Source organism: Protomyctophum parallelum, assembly GCF_964188405.1.
Source record: "Protomyctophum parallelum genome assembly, chromosome: 3".
Lineage (NCBI taxonomy): Eukaryota > Metazoa > Chordata > Actinopteri > Myctophiformes > Myctophidae > Protomyctophum > Protomyctophum parallelum.
Window position 1 is genome coordinate 25,346,471 of NC_139698.1, and position 25,793 is coordinate 25,372,263.

The 25,793-nt window shown below is 40.9% G+C and overlaps 2 protein-coding genes across 3 annotated transcripts in view; both read right to left on the minus strand.

Moving 5' to 3' along the window:
* Positions 1 to 13,580: 13,580 nt before the first annotated feature.
* Positions 13,581 to 16,806, minus strand: cd4-2.1 (CD4-2 molecule, tandem duplicate 1; the record flags this gene model as incomplete). Its single annotated transcript, XM_083762090.1, has 7 exons — positions 16,719 to 16,806; positions 16,172 to 16,336; positions 15,917 to 16,054; positions 15,230 to 15,466; positions 14,756 to 14,824; positions 14,267 to 14,427; positions 13,581 to 13,682 (listed from the first exon to the last, which is right to left on the minus strand). The coding sequence occupies exons 1-7, from the start codon at positions 16,741 to 16,743 to the stop codon at positions 13,581 to 13,583; spliced, it is 897 nt and encodes a 298-aa protein (XP_083618216.1). The 5' UTR covers positions 16,744 to 16,806.
* A 2,071-nt stretch (positions 16,807 to 18,877) lies between these two features.
* usp5 (ubiquitin specific peptidase 5 (isopeptidase T)) overlaps positions 18,878 to 25,793 on the minus strand; it is a 33,227-nt gene continuing 26,311 nt past the window's right edge. For both annotated transcript variants that reach the window (XM_083761926.1, XM_083761927.1), the window contains exons 16-20: positions 25,065 to 25,208; positions 24,531 to 24,673; positions 23,731 to 23,881; positions 22,010 to 22,094; positions 18,878 to 19,670 (exon numbers count right to left, since the gene is read on the minus strand). In XM_083761926.1, coding sequence (XP_083618052.1) covers positions 19,577 to 19,670; positions 22,010 to 22,094; positions 23,731 to 23,881; positions 24,531 to 24,673; positions 25,065 to 25,208 — 617 coding nt within the window. In that variant the 3' untranslated portion in view covers positions 18,878 to 19,576. The remainder of the gene's footprint in view (positions 19,671 to 22,009; positions 22,095 to 23,730; positions 23,882 to 24,530; positions 24,674 to 25,064; positions 25,209 to 25,793) is intronic.

Below are 25,793 nucleotides of genomic sequence, written 5' to 3' on the forward strand. Positions count from 1 at the left end.
TACTGCATCCACGTTATTTATTTTCTTCCTCTCAAAAGTGGAGGGGAAGTCCCCCCCTCCTCATGAAACTACACGGCTGCAAGAATTGCCTTCTTAAAATCTATTGGATGATGTACTCCCAGACCCATTTTCTTTATTAAATTTAATGTATTATTGTTATAATTTCAATTTCAAATGTTGTTTTTCTCATCACAGGAATGTGTAGTTTCACAGGAAAATAACATCACTCATGTGTAGGGATGGAGCTCGTTAATGTTTATTGATACCGATCACCTTATCGATAAGGCTTAGCGAGCCGGGTTCTTATCCAGCCCACTATCAAGCATTTTCAATTATTTTGTGGAAAGATGAGACATTAAATTCTGAACAGAACCCGTATATTTTACTAGGGCCTTCAACTACAGTACTTTTCTAACAGACGGAAGGCAATTTTTTACCAATAAGATAATATATATATTTTTTTTAAGATATTTTTTTGCGGCTTACGCCTTTATTGATTTTTTAAGGGATAGAAAGTAGGCTGACAGGAAACGGGAGAGAGATGGGGGGATGACATGCGGTAAAGGCCGTGTCGGGTCCGGGAGTCGAACCCGCGGCACACCGCGACTGGATCACCAGTCCGGTGCCCAGACCGTTACGCTACGGCCTGGGCCCCAATAAGATAATATTAAAGGAACTGTTGACTTTAAAAGCGTAATGTTGTTTACTCGGGCTGGGCTGGTTGGCAGGTATCAATACACTTTTAGACATGTTTGTGCCAGCGTGGGTGATTGTTTATTTCTTGATCGCATCTTGTCTTGATTGTTGAACATGATGTCATGGGCCGCTATGCTCGATAACAGGCTTGATAAGCCTAAACCTTATTGAGTACTCAATAAGCTTGTTATTGGATTGTTTTCCCATCCCTACCCATGTGGAATACGAGAGGACTCGACCCGCCGAGTCTTCTTCACCTTTGGCGAGATTTCTTCCCCTTTTGGTGAATCGTCTTCACTTTGAGAACTCGACCCGGAAAGTGAAGAAGATTCGCCAAAAGGGGAAGAAATCTCGCCACTGGAGCGCGCATCTAGCTACTGCATGATGATCATGCACGCTGACAGACACTGTCCCAACTCCTAACACTTGTTTGATTAAACATAATGTGCCACGAAAAATAGCTTCCAATAGCTTAGTTGGTTATTATCGCGTCGAGGAGGTACGTGTCCATAATATCGCCACGAACGGCCAACAAAAGACATCTTTATTCTTCGCCGTACAATGTGTTCCGTGCTGAAAATAGCTGATATACAAGCTCACAACGCGTCGCGTCCGGAGCTTGTAGATCAGCCACCCCCAGCATGCGGAGATGCAGGCTCTGAGAACATTCAGAAACTTAAAACACAAACACTGAGGGATTAAACATAATGTGCCAGGAAAAATAGCGAGGTACAAAAGACATCTCTCTTCCACAGTGAATGAAGCGCAGTGATGGCTGATTTATTCTGCCTGATATACAAGCTCACAACGCGTCGTGAGCTCCCGTTGTGAGCTTGTAGATCAGCCACCCCCAGCATGCAGAGATGCAGGCTCTGAGAACATTCAGAAACTTGCAGCTGCAGCTGCTGAAAGTGCCCCGAAAAGTGAAGAAAACTCGCCAGAATGTGAAGAAGCGTCGCGCCCGCGGCGACTCTTCTTCACATTCTGGCGGGTTTACTTCATGTTTCGGCGAGTCCTCAAGATAACTCGCCAAAAAGGGTAAATGTGGCGAGTCTTCTTGTTACCCCCATGAGTCTGGTCTGGTCCCCTGTTTGTTATGGAACACACACACCTGTCTTTCTACTATCTGTGAGTGTGCAACTGCCATATGTTTTAAGCACCCCTCCCCTTCCCTCCCCCCTCCACACAAACACATGCACCCACACAAACACATGCACGCACACAAGGCTAGGGATTTTTAGATATGTTTTTGCTTCAAATGAGAAATATGCCTGTTGTTGCAGACACTGAATCATGAAAATGAAGCAAGAAACACACAATTTCTTGAAGCGGTTAATATTTGTCCAGCTGCAATGCAACTCAACAACTCAAATGACAGTGTCAATCAACTATGAAACTGCTATGAAATATATTGATATAGGCAATTACTCGTTTGGCATGATAGAATGTTCAACATTATTTCTTTAGGCTTCTCTGCATGTTTGTAGTTTTAGTTAAAGCAATAGATACTGTGTTTACACTGAAGACACTAGCAAGCATTCAATTCCAATATTCATTATTAACCATGCGACCTTGAACACAAATAATTTACAAGTTATCTAGCGAACACAGCTTCAAAGCCCTGGCATCCTGCTGTTGTATCAAAATATATTTTTTTATGTTTTCCTCTTCTATTTACAGAGGATACATCCTAACGCCAGGGCTCCACTGGGCGCGTTGCGTCACGCGTGCGTCACGCGTGCGTGCGTCAAAAAACGAACCGGTTCAATTTTATGGTGACGGAGACGCGACGCAACGCGGGCAGTGGAGCCACCCTCCATTGATTAAAAGGGCACATTCCCGACACTGACGGAGACGCGCCGCAGACGCGCCCAGTGGAGCCCTGGCGTAACACATGACCTACAGTACAGAATAGACAGACGCAAATACGCAGTGATATTATCCAACAGGTGAAAGTATATAGGCCTACACTGTAATATAGTATGATTGCAAACTTTGGTCTGAAAACATTTCCGTACAGAAAGGCATGCACAGCTGCTTCATGCACTGCTAAATAGCCAAACAGCTTTACCGCTATATCTTTTACATTACCCGCCGGCATCGGCGGGTAGACTTTTTCTTAGTTTCTTGGCTTTCTGCGATTTGCTTTTTAAATAAATAAAAAGGTATTTGACATTATAATTATTTTCATAAGGTTGGCAAACACGCTCAGTAATGGGCCGGCACATTCGCCGAAAGGGATAATTGCAAATAAATCTGTCACTTAGAATTTGACCGTGACCTCTAGTCTCAGGATATGAAAAGCAAAGTTTGTTTTGTTCTGGCTGCCATTACTGCAGAAAATACCTGAAAGTGAGGACTCCCTCATTAGTCAGACAACCAGCGAGCGTGTTGTGTACCTAATCGCGTCATTAGTGAAAGAGGAAAAAGTGTGGACCAGAAGAGAGACCAAGAAGATATCTCCCACTTTCTTTCAGTTTGTCCTTCCTCCCCGTCACACATACAGAAAGTATAATCCCGTTCAGCATGCACATTCTGACATTCTCCATTTCTCTCTTGCTTTGTCAGCTAATGGTCACTTCTAGTTGGAAATGTGGTGTGTAAACTACTAAACACTGTAGTGCAGAAAACAACAAGAGGAAGCCTGCAGGAGACTTGCTCAGATATACAACAGGGAAGCTAGCTTCTGGCTTGTGCTGCACATGTTATTGTCTCCACCAGGCCGAAGGCATGGGGGGAGAGTATGTTTTGCACTCCGTCCGTCCGTGTGTGTGTCCGTCCGTCCGTCCGTCCGTCCGTCCGTGTGTGTGTGTGTGTGTGTCCGTGAGCAGCTAATCTCGGCCACCGTTAACCCGGTCGATGCCAAATTTTGCACACACACTCCCTGGATGCCAACGATGAACCTCTGCCCCAAACTTTCCAGAACGGCCTGTTATAGTGCCACCAGGAGGCCACTTTGTGCAAAACAAGTTTTTGCACAGTACACCTACAGATTTTGTCCAAACATCACGCAAATTGGTACACAGTCTCTAGAGCCATTCAACAAAACCGGTCTTTCAGATTTCTCACACTCCATCCTGATTGGTTAAGATTGGCTTCCAAAGTTCACAGGAGTGCTCAGTTTCAAACAAAATGCTGCAAATCATGAACACATCGCGTGATTTCCGTGAAATTGTGCACCCACATTCCCACTAGGCCGAGGACGGAATGCCACATGAACAATTTCAACTCAGCCTCAAGGTGGCGCTATAACTGGCCGAAAAGTGTTTTTACCTCTAACTGCACGGATCTGTGGATAACTTTGTATGCCAACTCCCTAGAGGCCAAGGAAAAACCTTTGTCTGGAATTTTTCACATCTGCTCTTTATAGCGCCACCAGGAGGCCGACATATGTAAAACACATTTTCTATTATTTATACTCCTTCAGATTTTATCCAAATTTCACGCAAATCGGTACACATGATCTCCATAGTCATGTGATCAAGACAGGTTTGTTTGATTTCTCATATTCCATCCTGATTGGCCACGATTGGCTCCTACAGTTTTCAGGAGTAGCCCGCTTTGTACAAATCGCCACAACTCCTCAACGCAGCGTCCGATTGCGATGAAACTGTGCACGCATATTCCCACTAGGCTGAGGAAGAATCCTGGTGGAGACCTGTGCCCAGAAGAGCACTTTTTCTAGTTACAATATGTTGTCTCTTCAATTTCCCCCTTTTAAAAACGGGCCAAAATAAGTAATAATGTGGAAAACAGACTGTTGAGAATCACAGACAAATGACATTCTGCATGATTGTGAAAATGCTCGTCTCTGTCATAAGGGAAACGTCATTCAAGACATTAAGGCCCTTTGAAACCTGAGGGTTACAAGTGTACAAGAGCACCGAACAACTCTGTTATCTATCTCTCCCACTCTGTGGCTCTGCCTCCATCATATTCTGTACACATACAGCTAAGATGGAAATGTCCTTCACCGGCATGTTGTTATAGGCTGCCACATAGTCACGTTGTTGAAGTTTATTATACTTATACATGAAAAACTGTAGAACATTTCTATGAATAAGCCCCCCCCCCCTCCTCCACACACACACACACACACACACACACACACACACACACACACACACACACACACACACACAGTCAAGTCAAGTCAGGCACCATTTGACGGTTTGACTTCAAACTTGTGTCTGTCGACTCACAGATGACCTGAGTGTCATTTCATTGGACCAAGGTTGTCTAGAGCAGATTGGCCGAGCTTATACTGTAAGTGGTGGAGTGCACAATACAACTCCATTCTTTACAGGCTATTGATGTAAAGGTCTATTTTCTTTTACTGTCTGGTGGTCTGTCCGGTTGCGATTCAACATCACAAGATCAACAAGTGCAGGTCAATGTTCATAACAATGGTGTTCATATATGGTGCCATCTCCTCTCTCTACCATGTTATGTGCTAGTCTCCACATACACTGTGGGAATAGTCTAGCCAGACAACGATTCCACAATCTGTGAATGCTATGAAAATTCTGGGAGGCAACAGTCTGGCTCGCAAGGCTACTGTGGGAATAAAGCAGAAATGTCCTGAAATATATAATAGAAAATGGTACAATAACAGTAATCATGCACTGGGGCCGAGGCGCCTTATCAGAAAATGACTTGCGTTTACACGGCTTAAAAATGACAACCCAATGCAAGTGGAAACACAAGAGGGAAGAGGCTAATATCATTTTAACTATCTCCCAGTTTCTCTTTGAATGATGACTGCAATGATCTGTGCGTGTGTGTGTGTGTGTGTGTGTGTGTGTGTGTGTGTGTGTGTGTGTGTGCGCGCGTGTGTGTGAGAAAGAGTCAGTGAAAGAGAGAAATGATGTGGATCTTTATGAAACTGTGAGAAAGAGGACCCTATAGTGTTTCATGTGAATATGCTATCACAAGTGTTTAGAAGTGAGAAGTGGAAACACCTGCTTCAGTCTCAGACACAAACTGGTCAGGTACAACTGTACAAGATGTGTTGCTGGGCAACAAACCAATTCATGGAATCAAATCACTGACATATTGGTTGGAAACAGGTGGCGGTGATCAAATAGCTTGTCATTTGATGACAAGCATGACCAGTGGGATGTAGCATTGTACCTTATTGTAAGGCAAAACACGTCATGACGATACTATGAATAGCAGGTACATTTGCGAAAGATCACACCCGTGTGAACTGAGTGGTGCACCTCCCCCCCCCCCCCCCCAACTCTCTTTCTCTCTCTCTCTCTCTCTCTCATTAGCAGGCAACAGTGCAGCACTATCCCTCTCTCTGTTTCTGCACAACAGCGCCCCTACTGGTACTCATTATACTGGTGCTCATTAACCAACACATAGGTGAACACACACGGACATTGCTGTTCCTTGGAGTGGTTGCACCACTCAAAAAAATAACACTCGTGTGAAGTGAGCGGTGCATTTCATCACAATGATGATGTCTGCTGACAACATGATGTCACAGACATTCCGTGCTGAAACGGTGAGACGGTTCAAACGGCTGCACTGCTAGAAAATAAGTGCAATTAGGGCATATAAATCCACACATAATCTCACTCACATACCCAAAACTACTATACACTATACTTTAACAGCCCTATCTCACACACATTCCCAAAGCTATAAAGTATCACACCACGTTACTCTCACACACATCAACTACCTATTTTTTTTATCTAGATCAGATTGGGCTATTAACAGAGGTGGGACAAAGTCCCTATGTTGCAAGTCCAAGTCGAGTCTCAAGTCTTTGCTCTCAAGTCCCGAGTCAAGTCCAAGTCAACACAGGCAAGTCCCAAGTCAAGTCCAAGTCCTGGACTTTTTGTTTCGAGTCCCAACCAAGTCCTAAGCATTTTGTTTCAAGTCCCAACCAAGTCCTTACATTTTGTTTCGAGTCCCAAACAAGTCCCACCAAGACATAATACTAATTAATGATATGTAAAGATTTACATAAATCATGAGCATTTTCCACAATTTGCATTTATTATTAAACAAGGGTTCTGGAGTCCACAAACAAAATGCAGATACTGTAGGCTACTTTTCAATTTCCTCCGTGAGGACAGGGTTTAAAGCACCACTCTGTACAATGGGGTGGTTGTAGTTTGTCTCTCTGCTCTTCTATTGAACCATTTAGATCATGTCAAAGGTCATGTCTCACCGAGACACAGGATTTGACACAAATTCAATGTTTCCCCTGAGCAAGCAGGCTATTATTATTACAATGGTAAAATGTCATTACTTGCACTGAAACCGTGTTCAAATCCAGGGTAGAAGAGGAATGTTACATTATATACCAATACCAAACCATTTTACATGTCATACAAAAGATAATCAGATAAACTTAAATAATAAGAAACTTAAACTGTGCACAAAAATAAGGAAGACTCTAATACAATCAAACATTAAACTGATGCTCTAATTCACTGTTCCAAAACAGCAACGACGGCAGGAGTGAAGCCGGTATGTGTTTGTTTATGTGCAACACGTGGAACACAGGCGACGCTAGTACACGATACTACATGATTAAGGTTACCAGTTTAAATTAACAGAAATTAAAAGATGTGTCCTGTTTTGAACTGATACTGATACTTTAATGTCGGGGAATCAATACGAATTACAAGGCGATTTATGTGCTGTCCTCCTGTCTCGTTGTTGTTGTGTTACCGTCAATGGGACTGTGAGTTTGTCAGCGTTGCCATGTATCGTGAGAGAAATAAGCAAACCGACCAAAAAAGAAACAAGACAAAAACAAGCAATTGTTTTCTCCAGAACGTTACACTTTTTAAACATTTTAATATTATTTGGGCTTGCTGTAAGGCAGGGGTCCTCAACTAGAAATGCTGAAGGTCCACAAATATTTTTTGAACAAGACCATGGTCCAGTCTCATGCGCACGAAAATAAAATTGCTGCGCCCCTCACCTAGAAACAACCAATTACCAAGGTATACAAACCGGGTTTGTATAGCCCTTTCACTTTGACAAAATATTCATTATTCACACCTCCAGCACTGAGAAAACTGTTGCGCCTTTCTTCGTCCTTTTTTTCTTCAAACTTAACTACGGTAGCGGTGGTCTCAAAAACATGAGGAAAACTTATTCACACCTCCAAAAATCTTTTTTTTTGGATTATTTGTTTAATTCAACTGAATGTGTGAATGTGAGCCAGTCAGCGCAACATTGTCATCATGACATGCCGGCCCAAAATACACACATTAAGAGTGTTAATTGCGTTTCTCGGCATTGATCGAATACAACGGAGAATTCAACTCGCGGTTGCGGTTTTCTTCTCTTTATTCTGTTTTTTTAAATGTTTTGTTGTGGCTTTCGCCTTTATTTTATATTCTTTATGGAGGGATAGACAGTATAGGCTGACAGGAAATGGGGAGAGAGATGGGGGGTCACTCCCCCATCTCTCTCCCCATTTCCTGTCGGGATCGGGAGTCGAACCCGCGGCACACTGCCAGACTGGATTACCAGCCAAGGTGCCTGGACCACTGAGCCACGGCCCAGGCCTTTTCTCCAGGGTGCGCAGAGAGGTGTGCCGCAGTCCGGTCGTGTGCCACAGTCCGGTCGTGGACCGCGGTTCGCCTGTTGAGGACCAATGCTGTAAGGTATTAAGTGACTTGAAAATGTTCAAGTCAAGAGGGCTCAAGTCAAGTCTCAAGTCCTTAGCGTTCAAGTCAAGTCAAGTCAAGTCTCAAGTCTTTGGCATTCAAGTCCCAAGCAAGTCCAAGTCTATTTTTGATTTGAACAAGCAAGTCTAAAGTCATCAAAATCGGGACTCGAGTCCAAGTCGAGTCTCGAGTCCAAGTCCCCACCTCTGGCTATTAATGTGATCAACTGAGTTGATTAAAAATATTATTATGGCTGTTTGATATGCATACAACTGTTCTCCTCAGATAGTCAGAATTACGTTACCTTTATTAACCTTAAATGATTGGTTTATGATTTGTTAGATTATATTATTAAATGATTGATTTATCTTGTATTATTCTAATTAGCAGTATAAATTTAGACCACTGTGTCTGTGATGAACGATCACATAATCACACACATACCATATCAACTATCTTGCCTGCCCTTGTCTTGTCTTGTAAGGTATTTAAATTCACTTCAGTAAATGATATACTGCAGGGAACATAATATACATTTAAGCAATATTACACGAGAGGGTGTCATTAATGGCACGCCTGCGTTGCTTCTGTAAGCAGCGCAGAAGTATTAGTGTTAGTATTAGTATTAGTGATTAAAATGAAAACATATTTATCTTTTTTGTGTTAATGTTGCTCACAATAGAATAAAAAGCCAGTTAAAAACGCCATGTAGAACAAGGATACACGTTTGAAGCGAAGAAGCTCGATCTCAGGCGGCAAGAAGTGATTTAACTGGAGACAGGAGACTGAGTTTGCTGGTAAAATAATGGGCATGTTGTTCAAAAAACTAGCAGCATTAGCTTTCCATCTACTGTATATGGAACTTGGACCAGCCAGAGAGGCACTTTCAGAGGAAGTTTCAACTCATGATCGATATGTGCTTCAAAAGTATTCAGTAAACTCATTTCCAAAAATGAGAAACTAATAAATGTAGGGTCAGATTGCATGCATGTTCTCTGCTATTCTGGTTAAAATCCTGCATTCTGGACCATAAGGCTAGATGCGAAACATCATTCTCTTGATGATCAGTTGTGTCGATGTACTTTCTTACTCTCTTACTATGGTGTCAATTATGTTTGGATAGCGTGAGAATAATGAAAACTATAATTACACTTACTTTTTTACGTTTTTTTTCTTCTTTTTTGCTAGCTATATGCTTTTATTTCTACTGCCTCTACCTCAGGTATATTGTCCCTGAGGGTGTCTTCTCATGGAAGCAAAAGTGTCCATGGTACTGTACATTTAGATGCCGATTACAGACCGGTCACATGCATACAGGATTATTTGATCCCGAATATTACACATTGTCACATTACAAAAGAATAAGAATCTCTTCAGTCCCCAGGGGAGTGGAATATTTAGCAAAGTGAGTGGAATATTTACAAATGTATTACAGTATTAGTGATTTTAAACATTGTGTTATGAGTGTTCTCAGAGATTATAGCCTGCGGCAAGAATGTGCACAAGGGTCCTTAATTAAGATCCTCAATACAAATAAATAAAATACTTAGTTTGCAGGCCTTGGGTAAGGCTGCAAACAAAAGTTTCTCTTCCCAACATGAGGATTTCTTTGCTAAACCCTCTTGGTGGGAACTAAGTGAACATTTCGCACTCTGATCATATTTCAAAGAAGTGCAGTAAGATGTGGAAATGACCTTGGGAGTTGCAAACTGAAAAATAACACATTTCAACCTTGCAGTCTTGCAGACAAATACATTACTGGAGCAGACATTCTGTGAACAGCCAATCTACAGGCAGATCTGGCAAATAAATTTGGTGTAGAGGGGAAAAGGAAGAGGAACAAGTATAGACCCCTGTGGGACGCGGTCAACAAAGTACAGTATGAGGTTTTAGTGGTTAACCGGAAAGTAAGTTCCACACAGGAATTGCGCTGTTTGCACTCAAGAGCATACAGTACGCTAAAAAGTTAAAATGTTTTGCAGTGTTTGATTGTGTAAAAAGGCAAATTTGTAAATTGAATTCTATTCTACACTTTTCTTCCCCAATACTAGAGCACATAATAATAATCTCTCTGCATGTTGGGGCTGAGAGAGCACCTGCTGGCTTCAGTCTCCATGTTCTCTCTCTCTCTTCCGGTGCACTGGGATGTTATAAATTCTTTAAAACACACTGGATACCCGTCTGTTCCGTGGTTCAGCACGTCCTAGCTTCAGCTATTCCAATCCCATTGGACAGTCCGTCTCACAATGGCTCAATGGCATATAGTGAGTATTATCCTTGGGCTTTAAAACTGATATCAGACTTCATAACGATTATCATTTGATTGTTTGCTATTCAAAGAATGTCTTCATTTATAGCAGTGTACTCCTGTGCAACGCAATTGAAAGAGCATGGTATTAACTCTCTCCTGATTGACGGATCTCACTGTAGCTGATGTAATTTACCATTATATACAACAATTATACTGTATATATTGCCAATCAAACTCAAAGAATCGTTTACTTTTCAGTAGTCATTTTCTTGGATTTTGATATGTTTGTTGGAAGGTAAAATGCTAAACCATCTTTAATATCATGCACATGAATGCCTGTCCATTTTTTCAGTCTGCCCTCAAAATACTTCGTCTACTTAGAATCACATTTAGATGTTTACCGAACTTACCAAGGAACTAGGTTATAGCTTACAATAACATTTTATCACCCAATTCCTAATTTACATTCTTTGAAATGGACAGATGAGAAACGGAGACTGATGTTATTTAACAATATGTAATGATAGACAGCGACACCACCAGCTATACAGGTATCCATTGAAAAGTGTGGACTCACAAGTCACAGTCATAACAGATTGACTGAGCAAATCCAATGTGATAGCCTGATAGGCTATGTCCACACACCTTTATGAAAACTGAAAATGAGACTAACATTCAAGATTGTAAATACAGCTCTGTCATACATGCCCTTAGTGCCTAGTTACTTGACTGATTACCTCAAAAAGGTGAGCAATTCACACAGACATAACACTAGAGAGAGTGTGAATAATGATCTGGTGCCACTAATTTTTAGAACAAATATCAGTAAATCCACCTTCCACAGCACAGCCACTCGTGTGGAATACCCTCCCCCTTCCCTCAAAACAAGCAAATCACTGGTTTCCTTAAAATTCCTGAGGTTTCATCTGTCACTGACATCAGGTCAAAGGGAGACCACCTCTTTACCCCTCCCCCCCCCCCCGCCCTTTGTTTTCCCAATTTATTTCTATTCCAACATGTACCCAGATTTAATTATGTTTGAGATATATCATTGCTGATGTCATTGTTGTGTTTTGAATTAATGTATGGGACCCGAATGGAAACAAGGCCGCAAGGTCTTTCTTCGGTGCCATCCTTTTGGACCATTTGTGCTTGACTGTACCCCTGTACCGTTTGCATTTTATTGTCTAATAAAATTATCAATCAATCAATGTGCTTTGGAGATGCTTTACAAACAATAATAGGAACAAAGGTTGATAAATGTGACATACTGTAGTTACAGTCAAAGCCTTTGACTCTAAGGTCTCATATTGTATGCGTTATAGATCCTGTGAAATTAGCCCATCTTAAAAAGCTGCCTTGACCACCTTATAATAAAATGAATAACCCATATGCTTTAGCAGATAACAAAAATGTCATACATTAGCCTGTACTGTCAATCTATGATGTGAACATTAACATTCCACACAGATATGCATAAATTACTACACAACAGTAATCTTATCCTCGTGCTTAAATAAACTCTCCTTTAGTACAAGGAGAGTCAAGCATGACAATCTTTTTAAGAATTTCATCAGGGCTGGTGCATATTGAGGTGCGTACAGCATGACGGAATACAATAAGTCTACTGTGTACAGTACATCACAGATCGCAATGTGTCAAGCATGTCAATCTTTTAAAGAATTTCATCAGGGCTGGTGCATATTGAGGTGCGTACAGCATGACAGAATACAATAATATTAAGTCTACTGTGTACAGTACATCATAGGGATGTCCCCCTTTTTTCGCTTCCGATCCCGATACCACAATTTCTGTGTTGGCCGATACCGAATACAGATACCAGTGTCGTGATTTCATGTTGTGTTTATAGCTATATATATATATATATATATATATATATATATATATCTCGTGTTGTGTTTATAGCAGACTCCTTACTCAAATGTGAACTTGCAGTTTGGGCAACTGCTATAGGCAACTGCCTATAGCCTTCTCACCTGTGTGACGATGGGAGACGTGTTCTGTTCTGGCATTTGTTGACTGCACACACTGTAGTCACTAGTCACACAGAGACAGGCAGGAAGTTAGAGTTCACAGTGATCCCATGGGTGTGTGTTCAACACACACACACACACACACACACACACACACACAATGTGAACATATACTGTACACACAATATAAAATAATTAATATTTCATAATAGTCAAATGCATGAGTCATGTTCAACATGTTACATAATAGAATATCACAAATGAGGCAAAATTCTAATTTCCATCAAATTGTGATATACAGTGTAGTGCAACTGAATATGGGCCATTGGTGGTGGTGTGTGTTCACAGACAGTATACATGTATAGGTCTCTGTCAGTGAATACCTGTCCGCAATGTATGGCATGTATGTATAGTACAATGAACAGTGAAACATTCAAGGTGAAAGCAAGAAAACAATTACAGAGCAGAATTGTCCAGTATATTCATTGATAACTCAAAGAAAATTCAAAACCACAAACAATACCGATGCATCTTACACAAGTTGCATGAAAAACTTACGTACTTGAAGCTTGAACATATACTCCTTTTTAATAATATTTACAAGCATAAAGGCAACTAATGACAAATTAGCATGACGTTGTGATATGCTGTGCAGTAAGTACGATGCAAGGTTCATTTTTTATGTGGATTGCTTTTGCCGCTGCTGGAGACGCATTGAGTGAAAAGCTAAAAGTGTGCATGTTTCATTTGTACTTTTCATCAGAGGACCACTGAAAGTCCAATCTCCACAGTAAGGTGAGGAAAACACATTACATTCACAACACTTTCATTCATCCTCACTCACACACGCACGCACGCACGCACGCACGCACACATGCACACAGTATAGCCTAGTTTCTGACTCTTTTCTTCTCAGTCTGTTGTTCTCAGCTTTCTCTCCCTCTCATTGTCCCGTTCTCTCTCATTCTCTCCATCTTCCTTTCAATGTTCAGTCTTTCATGTCACTCCATCAGGGCTGTTGAGTAAGGAGGCAGCGGCGATGGCTTCCCACTGTGTCACCGTGGCGGAGGCGCCATGGTGTCTACGGCGCCTGTAGAGCTGTGATAAAGACCAGAAAAAGCTGACAGCATCAATAACTTGGCAGTACTGTAGCAGGAAATACACGGCAACAGATGCAGCAAATGTGAATTAATTTAGACCTGATCATATTTATAGTTTATTTTTCTTTATTTACCAAGCACTTCCACCATAATGTGGAACTATTTTCTATATGCCGGTGGATATCTTATTTTGTGAACCCCTCATTGTTTAGAATGAATTCCCTATAGATGTTCTTTAACTACATAGAAATGTCTATTTGTATGTCTCTAAATGGTTGTATGTCTTTAAATGTTTTGATGAATTGAACAATGTGGACCCTGTTGTAAACAAGTGTAATGCTTAATTGGGTCGTCCACTCACAGTTGACAGTCTTTGTATTGAGTTTGTGCTTAAAATGTACTGTAAATTCTACAAACTGTTAATAAATATTTCAATCAATCAATCAATCAATGCTTAGCTCGTATTCTCAGAACTTTGATCACTTTGACACTGCCTCTATTTCTCATCATTGTGTAAATAAAATGGAAAACGAAACTGTAAGTGTATTTACATTTTTTACATTTACAACATCTCCTCCTCGCCCTTGGTGTCCTGTTCCTGTGATGCAGGGCGATGACGCAGCCCACCACCAGGAGTAGGACCAAGCAGCCCACCCCCACAGCCACCCAGATCCACAGACTGAGGCCTCCCAACAGCATGGGTCCAGGCTGAGACTCAGTGGCACCAACCGACACAACTAATGCTAAAAGAGAAGAAAATAGAAACTACAATACGGTCTTGCTTTATTGCCCACGTGTAGATCTCGAAGAAAGATACAAGAAATACACATTAACAGTACTTCCACCAGCACATGTACAACTCTATATTTAGCTAATCAATGCGCAGGCGGTAAAATCGAATATAAAAATCGGTAAAAAATAACTATCCAATTATCCAAAGATAAAGACCGCTCTCTGGATCTATTCATAGTCACTCTGAAGTTTGCTCTACTCATGATTTTACAATTGTTCTATTCTTGGGCTTAAAAAAAATTGTTATTTATATTTATCTGATTGTAAGTTTATACATACCTGCATCTGTACAGTCAGAACAGTGAGTCTTGGATGGGGTAGCAGCAACACGTTCAGTAACAGGGTGTCCTGAAAAAGAGACACACACACAGGATAGAGGGAGCATAATACAGGAGTTATTGCACTATTTCCACTATCCATTCAAAATAATAATGAATACAGTATGTGGTCATGGAAAGATATAGCAGCGGAAGTTATCTTACTATGATAGAATCTTATCGAGATAACGAAGGATACATTGTGTTGTTCCCCTACTACAACATCATCAGCAAAGCATTTCAGAAAAGCTCTCTTCAAGCAGCATGCACTCGTGAGTGCTTGCACATTTTCCAAAAATAGCAGACCTACAAGCTTGTAGCGCGCCACTCGGTGGCGCGCTATGAGCTTGTAGATCTGCTATTTTTCAATAGCTAAATTATAACATGTTTAAAACACCAAAAGGGGTTCCCGCCCCCCAAAATGGGATAATGCTACCTTGCACTTTCACTTCCAGTGTCTCCTTGAATGTCTCCCCATCTTGAGAAAACTCACACGCCCAGGACCCTTCATCGGTTCTGGCCACAGGACTGAGAAGTACCTCCCCAGACCCTCCTCCTGGGGCTCCATCAGGCCTCTTCCACTCCAGTGTGGGCATGGGTTGCAGTCCTTGCACCCGGCACTGGAGTTTAGCCTCGCTGTCCAGCTGAAGGACACCGGGAGGACTGGCCGAGACTGTAACACACACAAAGTTCAGATTGTTAATTAATTTGCAGTACAGTAGTAGCCTACTCGGTAGTCAGGCGGGGAAATTGCTGATTTTGATACATGATAGTTCAGTTGATGATATAAGCATGATTTGGCACAGATGACCTTCATATGAGCCTAATTGATAATCAACCTAAATTCCTACATTTTCAAGATGGCCACCAGTTATGAAAGTATCTTACTTTATCTTACGCAATACTTTTCGACCTGTTCATAAACTATTTCTTCCATAATGTTTTAGATGGAAGTAAGAATAGAAATAGGTAGTTGCCTGAGTCAAATTTGCTTCCTTTGTGGTACAGAGGCGTTACTCTCGCTATAGTTTGAAATCTTGATGGAGAGGTTTATTCTGTGGGCAATCGTTGGAGCAATGTATTAATGTTGTTTGATCCAGGTGTGCAGGGAGTAGGTTATTACCTGATATTACGAAGAGTATGTGTGCATGTTCTGTCCCGTCCATTTCACAAATGTAGCGTCCAATATCCCCTTCCTCCAGGTTACGGATCTCCAAATGGTCCCTTTTTGAAGTTGCGCGGTTGCTTACTGGTGAAGTTCCTGAGTATAAAAAGCATGGTAATCAACAATCAACATTAATTACCTTGACAAATGCACTCTGTTCTTTATAATGGGCTAAATCTACGAGAATGACGCAGTGTATTTTGTCATCTGTACCTTTGTGTACAATGCTGTTCCTTAGATTTTTCCTGAGAACCATTTCACCGTTACGTTTCCACTCCAAATTCTTGCCTGCGGTCCTGGTTCCACAGGGGATTCTGGCGGTTTCACCCACTGTCCCACGGGTCAGCTTATCTGCAGCAGAGAGTGCACTGCAGAGTGCTGGGGAGAGTACCATGCAGATAGAAATGACTTGTTTGTTTACAACGGAGGGTTCTCAACTTCAGTCCTCTGGGAAACACTAGAACTGCTGATGTACTATCCAAATACTGTAGCTGCATGAATTCACTTAAGTGTCCCAGCCACCCTGGTTAGACAGTTCACAAGGAATATGTTCATATGGTAGTGAATGGAATCATCTACTCATTCTACTGTACCTGCATGTGGCCACCACAATGGAAACAAGTGCTTGGGGCATTTTGTGTTATCCTTTAGCATTATTGTATAAAACATAAAATAACTTAGAAAGAGTTAAAGGAGGGCTTTTCCCCCATGCTATTCTACATTTCACACTACAAAATCAGAAGTATATTTACTCACTCACCCAAAATAAACCACGTCATCTTCATTACTGGCTTCTGGATCCAATGATAAATCACCGTTTCACCTATAGCAGCAAGCTAGTGTGGCAGTCTGGCAGAACAGAGTATACATTTATTTGGTGATATCCAGGACATAAACATGTGATCCTTAACCACATAGCAACTTCCTCTTTCTCTCTGAATCTCCCTCTTTCACACACAAAGAATTTCAAGTTAATATTAAATTACCATGTAAAGTCCAGAAAATAGAACATTAATAAAGTAGTATTTTGTATGTCTGATTTGACAGTTTAAGAGACACGTGACATGTTCCGTTTTTGCTGCGCATTCTGTTTATTTTACATGGATGTGAGAAATCGAAAGCATGAGATGTATTAATAGTAATAATTTTTAGAAATTTCCTGTACTTAACATCCAGTGCCACAGGTTTTGGCCCTCGTTGCCACCGAAGCCCATTATAAATAAAAGAAAGAAATTGTAATTCTATTGTGCATGTAATGTGCATATCATCACCTGAACACCAGATTAGAGGAATTTTCAAAAGTAAAGTAAAAACAAACAAAAAAAATCTTTCACAGGAAAGGCGTCCAAGGGCGTCATGCGGCATTGAAGGAGCTAGGGTAAAACAGTGTGGCAAGAAAAACATGTTGAAAAAGTACAGACACTACTTTTTTTCCTTGGGGTAAATGTAATCTATACCTACAAATCACAATCTGCTATTTTTGAAAAATCGTGAAAATATTTATTTCAGAAAACTGGAGGATTTAGAAGATTTTCTTTAAATTTTTGAGGTCAGGCCTAAATGGGTTAAAGGCCTATACCATATGTACTAGGTGGAAGTTCCTAATTTTCACATTAGGTTAGTTTACATTTTTATTATAGGCTACTCAAATGAAATGCACTGTAATAAAATAATTAGTAATTATAATTTAAAACAGGCCTACAGTATATGAACCTTAAATGTCATTATCGTAGTGTAAATCAGCTGAATTCTTTGTAATAAAAATAAAAGAAAACATTGCTTGAATTTTCAAAATAGGTTATATTTACGAATTTAAAAAATTCTCATGATCGTAGACAATAAAACCTCAATCTATTTAAGACTTACCTACAGTGGCAGACAAATTGTTGCAGCGCTCACACAGACTAGGGTGCAGGCAAGCCTACAGTGCAGAAGACGAGCAAAGAAAAAAGCATCTGCCTTTTGGGAAGTTGCAAATGCAAAAGGCCAAACTGCGGGTTTGATGATGAAAACCATGCGCAGTGCACTCCATCACAAAGTAGGTCGAGGATTCCAGTAAACACTTTTACACCCAGAAAAGACGTTAAGTGTGCAGTTTAACATCCACTCTAAACCACGTATTGCAAACAACAAAAAGTGTACGATAAAGTTTAATATGCAAGTCCATTTGAATTTCATTCTTTTCACTTTTTAAAGTGAAATGCCATAATAAGAGCTCTCAGGTTCTTATGTGTTAGAAAGTACAACCGATGTAGAAGGATGCTACACACACACACACCAGTCCTTGTAGTGGTGCCGGTCCAAGGCAGAAAAATGTAAAAAGGTATAGTCTTAAAAAGACAAATAGCCGAAGTGCAGAAAAACATTATTTATAGAGAATAAAATAAACCAACGTTTTGGCAGACAACTGCATTATACCTCCAAACTGGCCTTGGAACGCCTCCCGATCCCCCAGGAATCTGAAGTTATAATGTTGCTGCTCTGGAGAGGGAAGTCTGGAGCTCTCTGATCGAGGCGTTGCCCCTGCGACCCGACTCCGGATAAGTGGTTGAAGATGGATGGAATACCTTCCGAGCCCCTAAAGAAAGTCTCAAAATAAAACTGCACTGATGGGAAATGTTTATGGATATTATGAACCATTGCATACGAGAAAATGAAAGGATTCTTTTAGTATGAGTAACAAAACTAAACTACCGCTGAAACATGTTATATTATGTTATAAAACCCAGACAGAAAACCATATCTTTGGACAAGCAAGTGCTCAGCATGAAAACAAAAGTACCATTTCCTAATGAGCAAGATCACAAACTTGCAGCCACTCTGTCTTATTACTACTTACATGAACTTCTGGGGCCCGAGGACTCCTAAAAAGGGTCTAAATTAAAAACACCCTGAAACACAATCACATAACAGACAGGATGGCAGAAAGACAAGTCTTTATTTGTCAGAGCAGAAGTAACAAAGGATTTTTTTTTCTTTTCTTTTTTGCAAAGTAAAAACAAAAATCACCCAGATATCACCCACAACCGTACTTTAAACAACAACCAGTTAGGTTTTTGGTATTTTTTCTTTTATTTGAACACACCTTTTTGAACAATTTTTGTCACATCTTGGATGTTGAATGTTGCTATTCACTTCCTCACCGAACAGGGTGGCTATGGAAGAGAAGGGAGGAGTAGGAAGGCGAGGCTCGTTTGAACTGATGACAAGAGGAAGCATGGTGGAATTTAAGATAATTATTTGTATGCAGAGGGCCAGCATACACCACTGCCAGTAAACGACAATGTGGATTGGAGAGTCAACGGTGTGGGACAAACATTTACGCTACTAAAAGGAGAGAACAGGGCACGATTCAAAACTCCCACACAACGTTCCGTGTACTGAAGTGAAAACCTACAACTGAACGGATTGAAGTGGGTACACTCAGCTGTCTGACCATAACTGTATTTACATTCCTAATTTTGCCATGTTCCAAAGCGTGCCAGGGGGCATTCTTAGTAGCTTGGTTGGAGGTGTGCGATTATGCGTTGTGGTGGCGTGTTTATTGTGTTGTGCAATATGTGTGTTAGCGTCCACAATGTCCCCTGTAACTCAAAACCTTGACTACGGGCCGTTGCCTTATTCGGCCACTCTCCGGTAGAAGTAGAGGTATCCCAGGTCTTTGGGGGGCTTCTCTGAGGCACACACTTTCTGATCGTTGAAGATAACCCACCTGGCAAGAAGACAAACGAGAGGGAGGGAAACATCATCAGGCCTTTTTCATTTCTTAAGGCAGCAGCCTTGGTGCACTTGCGTTTATAATTACTGTATAGTTACCGTTCTTCTGTTTGTTGCTGGTTTATTTTGCATTTATTTAATTACGTTAATTGTTTTGGTATCACTGGAAAATGACATGCATTTGCATCATTTAATTTAAATTCATTTGAAAGGTGCTATACAACTAAAATTAATTCAGGGACACCGAACATACATGCCTGTGGTGGCAGACACAAAATGTACAATACAATAATTGAATACACAACATATACACATTATATGTACGTGAGAGAGCGCGCGCACACACACACACACACTTAGAGAGTGTGAGAACTACTGATTTAGAGGACACTTTTATCTACCTCGGGTCTTAATGGATCAAGTAACATTACAATTTGTATAGTTTACAACCACAAAAAACCATTGCCTGCGGAATCATCAGTGCAGTGGTTTAATTCCTGAGTTGCACATCAGTAATCTGATCCTAGACCAGCCTAAAACATCAGGCGAGTTACAAAGTACTTTATACGTTTTCTTTTCTCCTAATGCTACAGTACATTACAGTACAGTACAGTACAGTCTCTTCGCTTCACTTGGTTATTATTACACATGATAAACGGAGGTAGATCTGAACCAACACAGACACTATTGACGATAATAAAACAGTGACCCTGAACTCATACGGGTTGTGGATATATTATATATACAGCGGTATATAAAAATCTAATCTTGGCGGTAACGGTGGCTGGCCAAAAACATTGCATAGCCGAAACCATATGCCTCAAATGGAAAACTCGAATGCTTGTACACACAGTTAACCCATTTTGAGCGGGAACCCCTTTTGGTTCATTGTTATAATTTAGCTATTGAAAAAAATCGTTAAAATGTGCCTCAAATCTTTCAGAAAATTGTCATGATTTAGAAAACATTTCTTTAAAATTTCGGGGGACAAGCATTGACAGCAGCAAAACTATATCAATAAAAGATCTGTGTATAAACTCCAACAAAAGCACACAAGAGTATAATCAAAGTGTCATGTATCCAGGTCGTGTCCTCAATACTTCCCGAAACGTGACTATTTTTAACACTTCCAGGATAAACAGTCTCACGCAAGAACAAGCCACACGTCTTCGCAAGCACGTGCATGTGAACTCCCGTTGTGTTGAACCCCACGGGCACACCCAGACGTGTTCCTCGTTAGTGCATGGGACTGTTTACCCCGCGAGTGTTTTAAATACTAATTTGTGCAATAATGTGTGTTTCTGAAGTAATGAGGAGATGGTCAAGATACAAAACCACTTACATTATACTGTGAGAGCGGTGTTTGGCTATACTGTACAAGCTGATGTTTGATAAAGTTTTGCTGTTGCGTTTTTTTTCTTCTCCAATCCATCAAATATCTTCTTTGTGTCCATTCTCAATTCATTCCAAGACTTCACAGTGTGAGAAATCGAAAGTCGGAAAATGCAGCATTATGGAAAATAAATCAACTCTGGCTTTGCCCTTGGCTGTGATGATGTTCACAACAAATGTAATGTAAACACTTTACACACCATACAATACAAGAGTATGGTGCCCCCTGTTGAGCATGAATCACCAAACTACTTTGAACATTATGAAGTTGAACGACTGTTGAAAAAGGACTGAGACTAACAAAAAAAAAAAAAAAAGTATTGTACACATAGTGTATGTGACTGTGTATATTAAAGTGACATTTTTAAGGAGGAAATTGGACATTTATGTCAAATTACAACAGGATCAGAGAGGTGGAACAGTTTCCGAAATTTTTTCATAGACTACCCTTTTTCACTGACAAAAACTACATAAAAACGAAATTAAAACTAAGCCATGATGACTAAAACTATGACTAAATATACTGTCGATTTTGTCAACAAATCAAAACTAGACTAAAATGTTAGGAAGGGGCTAGTGGACAAGAGATTCAGTAATTTTATTGCCACGCGTTGTGAGCTTGTAGATCGGCTATTCTCAGCAAGTGTAAAATCAGCCATTTCGACGGCATCAAGGCCCACAAAAATACATTTTAGTCGACTAAATCAGCTGTAGATGTAGTCGACTAAAATCTTATATTTAGTCGACTAAAACTAGACTAATACTATAGCATTCCAGCCAGGTGACTGAAACTAAATGAAAACTATTCTAAATCTAAATCTAAAACTAAAATAGAAATTTGCTGCCAAAAACAACACTGTTACAGTAACTCGATTATATTTACAGTATTGCCAAACTGAATTAGGTTATCAGATTACATTTCCAAAGAGTACAGGTACTTACTGTTGGTCCTTCTTGATGTGGCAGACGTAGTGTCCACACATTGTGCTTGTCCCCATGTGACTGATGAAGGCAAACAGCTCATACTCTGGACAAGAAGAAAAACGTTGATTAAGTCATTAAATCATTCATTCATTAAAGAATATAACATTTACATTGATATGGTGCAAAAGCATGCAAGATTGTAATAACATATAGATAATGCGTCGCACACACAAGAATGCATTTTTGCGACCCATTACCTATTATGTTTACTAGTGTAACGCACCATAAATCAGTGCGCAGTGGTGACGAGAAAAGTTAGCTTGTAATAACAAACATTAGCCGTTTAACACGGAGCCCACCAGAAGCGTAGACAACGTAGATAAACTTTAGTCTGGCAGCCCGCCAGAACCGTAGGCTACGTTTTCTAGGCTTTATATTCTTTAATCCATGTTTTGATCGGATCACATCGATAGCCGTCTCTCGTTAGCATCCCAGTGCAAAGTGTGACAGTGGCCGCGACCATTTTGAACATGCGCGCGCATCCACTTGCACTATGTGCTGCAATGGCCTGTAACTCCAAATCGGCGCATTAATTGTTGTTTCTGGTGAAAACAAGGTTTTTCAACGGGCGACAGCAGGCGCTGTGATACTCGCGGTCGGGTTTTTTCTGCACCGAGCGAGAGAACAACAACCTGTCAAGACACCACACACAGCATTACGTCATCGTAACATCCGGTTATGGATATTTGGCTCTTCAAAATAAGGGTTAAGAAGGGAAAAACCTTGGCAATGCACGAAAAATAGATTAATTAATCCTGGCGGGCAGTGGGTTTTAATAGACATGGGATAATGCAAATTGCAAAACGATTTGAACATTATGCAACCACAAGCTAATAGAGCATAGCAGACCATTTTTATGATGAATTATGTTAAGCCTGGAACCATGCCACCCAGGCTCCTGGTGAATCATGACAATAAAACATTTAATTCTGTGCCAGAAAATGTATTTGATAACCACAAAAAAAAAAAAAGAGTATTTATTAATTATAGTATAGCATATAATTAAATATTCAAATATTCTTTTGACACAGAATTCAAATATTTTATGGTCATGATTCAAGCACAGCAGTGTTGGTGAGGTGCATAAAGAAAAAGGCTGCACACTCATAGCCACGATGCAAACATTTATTTCAAAAGAGGAAAACAATGTTTCAAGAAGACCTTACGAAGTTGAAACGCTGGCATCCTCTTTTTAACCCATTTTGGGCGGGAACCCCTTTTGGTGTTTTAAACATTGTGATAATTTAGCTATTGAAAAATAGCAGATCTACAAGCGCATAGCGCACCACCGAGTGGCGCGTTATGAGCTTGTAGGTCTGCTATTTTTTTAAACATCGTGAAAATGTGGCACAAATCTTTGAATATATATTCTTTCAAAGTGAAAGGTCTAAATGGGTTAAATAAATGTTTGCATCGTGGCTATGAGTGTGCAGCCTTTTTCAAAAGGAGCCTGGATGGCTCGGAAATCTCTATGGGAAAAATTTATGGGCTTTCCATCTGTGGAAGAAAGATAAGGTCTGCACACTGGATAAATGCTCCAAAACTTCAAAGGTTTATTGAATGGTTCCTTTGCACCATCTGTGGAACCACAACATTGCCACCACTGCTATGGCCTTGCCCTATATCTGCCCGGCCCTTCCTCTCATTTTCTCTGTGGAACTCAGTCAACTCAAACTCACTGCCTGGTCCGTCTCTGACGCGGGGCCCAGGAGGGGGCTCCCTGGTGCCCTCGCTCTCTCCAGCGGAGCGGCCTCCTTCAGAAACATCCATGGACTCCAGGTCGTCCAGGTGGGAGAAGATCCAGTCTACTGCCCGCTCCAGTACGTTGCTCTGGGGCACAGAGAACACACAGCCAGTCGGTCACAACCAGAGGAGAACATGTAATAACATGTAATAATCATAGAAAATAAATCTAATAAAGTGGATCAGTCGTCTATGACGTATGACTCCAAATTTGGGTAAGGTTTCAACCAGATCCGAATCCTATTGCCAACGTGTTTTTGTTTATAATGTTTTATGTAAAACTTTATTTTTATGTGCCTATACAAATTAACTTTCCATGCCTCGTCACCTCCATGATTACAATTGCAGTACAAGTTAGGCATTTACCAGAGGCATTTATCGATCGCTAAAGTAATTTTTTTGCTCAGCCCCTCCCGACCTGTTTGGGTGCGAGCGCAACCCATTCACTTTATTGTTTACGGCCCGACAAAAAAAAACCTTTCTCTGAATCTATGCTGCATCCGCGCCGATTGATCATAACCCGGATGTTCTGAGCCAACCTCTGACTTCATAATGCCTCGTGGTTACAATATTAACGCTTCTAAAGAGAGGTCAGACTTACTAGCGTGATGTAGAAATGGAAGATTTCGCTTCCCGTTTTTTGGGTGGCGTTGTCAGAATAACATAACCCTCCTCTGCTTGGCACTCTAGCGCCTTTATTCAGACAAATTCTGGCGGCACCCGAGGCGCATCTCACCGTGGCTTTAAGTGCTTTGGTGGCCTGGTCCCTGCTGAAGCCCATGGAGACGATGGTAGCCAGGTGCTCCTCAGACAGGCTCTCTGTGGGCGTGGTCCCCGGAGCAGAGCTACAGCCCGGCAACACCAGGGGGGAGGAGAAGTCTGGAGCCAAGAATGAGAGAGCGTTTTAGACGTGCATTTGATTCTGCTTTCTATGGCTGCAATCACACATAAAAACACGTGTCTTGTCCGTGTTTAATTGCTGCTACAATTCATTTCCAATGGAAGTCGCATGGTTTGACGAGACAGCAGAACACAGCTGTCAAACGAGGCTGTCTTGTCAAACCATGCGACTTGCATTGGCAGGACAAAACAGGACAAGACACAAAACAGAAATGCCCCTTTTAATTGAAGGGGTATTATGTAACACTTGCACAATTATCTTTCAACCAAAAGCATACAATGGATCAAATGCAAAACTATTATTATTATTATTAATATGATCATTATCATCACCTCAGTGAAATTGGAAAATGTACAGTTCTTTACCAACCTGGGTCATCCATGTGGCCCATGACCCAGTTCATGGCAGCATCGATTCCAGTGTTGCCCGTATAGTAGACTGCTTTCCTGCAGGCTTCCAGGGGGAATCCCATCTCGCACAGCTGGGAGACGGTGGAGTCGTCGAGGACCGGGGCTGGGGAAGGGTGGGAGTGTTTGAGAGAAGCTTGAATTACTTGGATGTCCTCAACTGATAGGCTTCAATTGTACTGCGACAAGACAATGTTGTTGTTTGTTTGTCTCCACATTTTGCCAATTTAATTCTTGGGTGAGTGTTGCCTCGTACAACATATTTACAGATGGGGGTTCACAGCCAAATACCGGGGTCCTTGACATGAAAAAGGTTGAACACCACTGACTGACTGAGAAACATAGGTTTTTCATAAAACTGTCAGGATTAAGAAGCAATTTCTTTTTAGAATCGGTCTCAGGTCTAAATGGGTTAAGTAAATAAACTTAAAAAAAGCACTGGCAAACCCATCATTTGAAGGTATAAAATAGCTGAAAAGTAATTTAAAAAAAAATCACACCCGTGTGAAGTGAGGGGCGCTAATATATTAACCCATTCTGACCTGAGATCAGATTCATACGAGGTTTCCGCCGGACACACACTGGTCTGATGAACCCATTCTGACCTGAGATCAGATTCTAAAAAATGTCAGTCGTTCTTCGATTTTTCAAAAAATAGCAGACCTACAAGACCTACAAGCTTGTAGATCTG